Below are 5,192 nucleotides of genomic sequence, written 5' to 3'. Positions count from 1 at the left end.
TGTGTTAAAGTGTTAATGGGTTAATGTGTTTTTGGTCACTTAATGTCTTTTTTTGTCATTTTGTGTTGTTTTTTTTGTCATTTTGTGTATTTTTTGGGTCATTTTGTGTCTTTTTTGGTCATTTTGTGTCTTTTTAGGCCATTTTGTGTCTTTTTTTTTATCATTTTGTGTCTTTTTTTTTTATCATTTTGTGGTCAATTTGTGTCTTTTTTGGTCATTTTGTTTCCTTCTTTTGGTTATTTTGTCTTTTTTGGTCATTTTGTGTCTCTTTTTGATCATTTTGTCTTTTTAGGCCATTTTGTGTCTTTTTTTGATCATTTTGTTTCTTTTTTTAATCATTTTGTGGTCAATTTGTGTCTTTTTTGGTCATTTCGTGTCTTTTTAGGCCATTTTGTGTGTTTTTTTGATCATTTTGTTTCTTTTTTATCATTTTGTGTCTTTTTAGGCCATTTTGTGTCTTTTTTTAATCATTTTGTTTCTTTTTTTTAATCATTTTGTGGTCAATTTGTGTCTTTTTTGGTCATTTTGTGTCTTTTTAGGCCATTTTGTGTCTTTTTTTGATCATTTTGTTTCTTTTTTATAATTTTGTGTCTTTTTAGGCCATTTTGTGTCTTCTTTGGTCAATTTGTGTCTTTTTTGGTCATTTTGTTTCCTTTTTTGGTCATTTTGTTTCCCTTTTTGGTCATTTTCTGTCTTTTCTGGTCATTTTGTTTCCTTTTTTTGGGTGATCTGAACTGTGTGTGTGAGATTGTGTTCAGTGAGCGGGGGTCACGGACAACATGCATGTTAAATTGGGGGTCGCGACTCAAAAAGGTTGAGAACTACTGCTCTAGAGTCACGCCCATTGTAAGATGCATTCAAATCAACTGTCTTTTTCTCTGTCACCTTACTTGCTGTGTTGAACTGTTAAACGCTCCTTTTTTACAATAATATTAAATTCAACTTAACTTTGATACTGTGAATCCAATCGTCTTTATTGAAGGGTCACTCTAAAACAGTGCTGCTTTATGATACCTAAACAATTACTACAATACATCTTAGAATATAAAGATGTAGAACATTCAGAGAGTTTTATCTGTAGCCAGCAGCTGGTGATCAGGGAGGGTCAACCAGCAACTCAACCAGCAACTAGGTTACACAACAACAAGCCAGCAACTCCCTGGAAATACCCACCAGACTGAGCCAGCAGGCCCCAGCAGCGCTGGGTTGATGAAATAACAGCATTCTTTAGTATGAACCAGTAAAACCAGCTGTACCAGTCAGAACCAGTTAACAGACCAAACTCACCTCTGCCTTAAAGGGAAACACGCCTTTTGGAATGTTTTTTTAAATGCCACCAATCTGTTGAAGCCGTTCTCATTGCACTTTATTTGCAGATGTCAAAATAATGCGTACTCTTTTTGCAAATATGTTATAAATATGTAAGTAAACGATCTAAATACTTCTCATCCTAACTCCCTTTTCTTCTTCTCTCTCTTCATTCGTCCATCTTTCCACCTCTCTCTCTCTCTCTCTCTCTCTCTCTTTCTCTTTCTCTCTCTCTCTCTCTCTCTCTGTCCTCTCTCTCTCTCTCTCTCCCTCTCTCTCTCTCTCTCTCTCTCTCTCTCTCTCTCTCTCTCTCTCTCTCTCTCTCTCTCTCTCTCTCTCTCTCTCTCTGTACTCTCTCTCTCCCTCTCTCTCTCTCTGTCTCTCTCTCTCTCTCTCTCTCTCTCTCTCTCTCTGTCCTCTCTCTCTGTCCTCTCTCCCTCTCTCTCTCTCTGTCTCTCCCTCTCTCTCTCTCTCTCTCTCTCTCTCCAGCCTCCTCTCCTGTCCTCAGTCTGTCTCTGTCTCCGTCTCTCAGCCCTGAGGAGTTTGAGCGTCTCTGGTTGGACCAGCAGGTTTCTCCAGCTGAGAGAGGTGATTATTATTATTATTATTATTATTATTATTATTATTATTATCATTATTATATTATCATTAATAAAGGGGAGGAGACAGTTACGCTACTTTAGTCTCTGTGCTGCATGTTTTTCTGATCTTGCTCTTGTTTTATGTGAGCAGGTCCTGAAGAGGCGGAGCAGCAGTTTGTGGTCTGTGAGCAACACCTCCAGGTCCCTGCTGTCCCTCTGTGTTCTCCACAGAGCCTCCAGGCGGCCATGCAGCTGGTCAACATCCAGACGCTGGCCTTCACACCTCCACACACACTCCCCTGGAGGGTCTACCTGTACACACACACACACCACACACACTCACCACACACACACACACAACACACACACTCCGGACACACACACACTCACCACACACACTCCGGACACACACACACTCACCACACACACTCCGGACACACAGCCAGCAGCACGCTGATCGTTGGAGAGCTGCTCTACACCGGAGAGACGGACCAGAGGGGAGGAAGGAAAGGACTGGACGGAGGAGAGGAGGGGGAGAGGAGGGAGGAAGAGGAGGGAGAGGAGGAAGAGGAGGAAGAGGAGGCCACTCCCAACGGGCTGAGAGGGAGAGAAGAAGAAGTCAAAGTGACTCTGAAGCAAAAACCAGGAGATGATGAAGCTCTGAAGGGGTTTCTGTCCATCCTCACCACGGTGCTGCACACACTCTCCTCAGAGACAATATAACACACACACACACACACACACACACACACACACATAAAAACACATCATTACATATCTACACTGCAAAAAGGTGTTTAGTCTAAAAACCAGATCAAACAGATAATTTACCTTGACAAGATTTATTAAATTAAGATTATTAAATTTAGAAATAAGCATGTTGAACACTTAAAATAATAAATTAACTCTTAAAATAAGATGAATTATCTAACACTTCTAAATCTAAAGTCTAATTTATCTGGTTTTAAGACTTAATTTTTTCCCTGTTTTTCTGACTTTTTTCTATTTTTCATGTTTTTTCCCCCTGTTTTTCTGACTAATTTTTTCTGACTTTTTTTTCTGTTTTTCGTGGTATTTTGTCCCTGTTTTTCTGAGTATTTTTTTCTGCTTTTCTGACTTTTTTTCCTGTTTTTCTGACTTTTTTTTCTGTTTTTCTGACATTTTTTTTCTGTTTTTCTGACATTTTTTTTCTGTTTTTCTGACTAATTTTCCCCCTGTTTTTATTAAATCTAGAAATAAGCATGTTGAACACTTAAAATAATAAATTAACTCTTAAAACCAGATAAATTATCTAACACTTCTAAATCTAAAGTCTAATTTATCTGGTTTTAAGAGTTAATTTATTATTTTAAGGACAATTTTTCCCTGTTTTTCTGACTTTTTTCTATTTTTCGTGTTTTTTCCCCGTTTTTCTGACTAATTTTTTCTGAGTATTTTTTTCTGCTTTTCTGACATTTTTTTCTGTTTTTCTGACTAATTTTTCCCCTGTTTTTATTAAATCTAGAAATAAGCATGTTGAACATTTAAAATAATAAATGAACTCTTAAAACAAGATAAATGGGCCAGTTCATCACTGCTGGCAGCTTTACTTTATCTGGTTTTAAGAGAGTTTTAATTTCTTATTTTAAGTGTTCAACGTGCTTATTTCTAGATTTAATAATCTTAATTTAATAAATCTTGTCAAGGTAAATGATCTGTCCATGCAGCAGCAGATTTACTGTTTGATCTGGTTTTAATCACCTTTTATCAGTGTACGGTGGCCCTGAAGGCTCACAGCGCTGCACCTGAAGAAAACACATAAAAACACACAAAACACAGAAAACTGAGAAAACATCTTCATCAGTCTGACAACAACTAGAGAACAGAGACCAGAACACAACACAAGTGTTTCCAGAGGACACTAAAAAGTGACGCACACGTATGGACACGCTCGTGATATTAAGTTATTTCAAGATAATTATAATTTGACGTTCCTTTTGTTGTGTTGTCTTCTGTTTGCAGCTCTTTTGATGGAAGGGTTTTTGTCCTTGAAATGGAATAATTGATTAATAGTTGAGTTTAATATTTGAACTATTACCAGATGTGGCCTTTACCTGGAATATAGATTTGATTTGACAGATTTCTGTGTATGTACAACACATGACTCAAATAAAACATTTGGAAAAACATTTCGCAATATTATGAAGTTTGACCAGTTTTATATGCCAGCAGACAGTGGTAAGTACATTTACTCAAGTACTGGACTTAAGTACAATCTTGAGGTATTTGTACTTTACTTGAGTATTTCCATTCAACACACAAGAGCTCTCTATATTCACAACAGGAGGAAAATAAACCACCATGCAAACCTAAATGCACCTGTATGTTTAGTGTTAAAATGAGGCTTGAGAAAATAAAAACTCTGCTTAAATAAATATATCAGTAATAATAATATTTAGAATATATAAAACAATCTGAGTGGTTCATTCTGCATAATGAGTACTTTTACTTTTGATACTTTAAGTACATTTTGATGCTGATACTTTTGTACTTTTACTTCAGTAAGTATTGAATGCAGTACTTTTACTGTAGTGGAGTCATTTAAATCAGTAAAACCAAAATTTACCAAAAATGACCAAAGACAAGGTAAAATAACCAAGAAAACAAACAAAATTACCTTTAAAAAGCCATAAAAGTTCCAAAAAACACCTAAAAAGACACAAAATTACAGACAAACATTTCAAAAAAAGAAACAAAATTTAAAAAAAAGATTTACAATTACCAAAAAAGTGCAGAGCTGCAGTAGAATATGCAATAAAAAAGACAAATATAGATATTTCCTAGAGCTCCCTCAGAGCTCCCCGCATGCATAAAGTTGCACATTCTGTATTCGTATCAACTTTTCTCCTGTTTTACTGGTGTTTCACATGAAACCAGGCTTTATTTATCCTAATGTTGGAGGATTTAGGAGATAAAAGTAGACAAAGTATAGTTGAATAGAATCTGGTGTGTTTTGGTTGTTTCCACTGGTCTGACAGCAGAAACATGATCAGGAAGCAAAATGACCAAACATTTCAAAACTCATGATGAAATAAAGAAATTATGTTATTGCATGCTGATACTTTTACTTTTACTTTCACTTCAGTAAGTATTGAATGCAGTACTTTTACTGTAGTGGAGTCATTTCACAGTGTGTATTAGTACTTTTACTGTAGTGGAGTCATTTCACAGTGTGTATTAGTACTTTTACTGTAGTGGAGTCATTTCACAGTGTGTATTAGTACTTTTACTGTAGTGGAGTCATTTCACAGTGTGTATTAGTAC

General features: G+C 36.1%; 1 protein-coding gene across 1 annotated transcript in view; it reads left to right on the top strand.

Annotated features, from left to right (window-relative positions):
* Window positions 1-4,133, top strand: part of ap4b1 (adaptor related protein complex 4 subunit beta 1) — a 33,958-nt gene extending 29,825 nt beyond the window's left edge. Inside the window, exons 12-13 of the mRNA XM_059332522.1 lie at window positions 1,798-1,896; window positions 2,041-4,133. Of these exons, the coding sequence (XP_059188505.1) occupies window positions 1,798-1,896; window positions 2,041-2,612 (671 nt within the window). The 3' untranslated portion in view covers window positions 2,613-4,133. The remainder of the gene's footprint in view (window positions 1-1,797; window positions 1,897-2,040) is intronic.
* The last annotated feature ends 1,059 nt before the right edge of the window (window positions 4,134-5,192 follow it).

The sequence above is a fragment of the Centropristis striata genome, chromosome 5 (genome assembly GCF_030273125.1).
Source record: "Centropristis striata isolate RG_2023a ecotype Rhode Island chromosome 5, C.striata_1.0, whole genome shotgun sequence".
In the NCBI taxonomy this organism is placed as follows: domain Eukaryota; kingdom Metazoa; phylum Chordata; class Actinopteri; order Perciformes; family Serranidae; genus Centropristis; species Centropristis striata.
The sequence above is the reverse complement of the archived record's forward strand: the minus strand, read 5'-3'. Positions and strand labels throughout refer to the sequence as shown.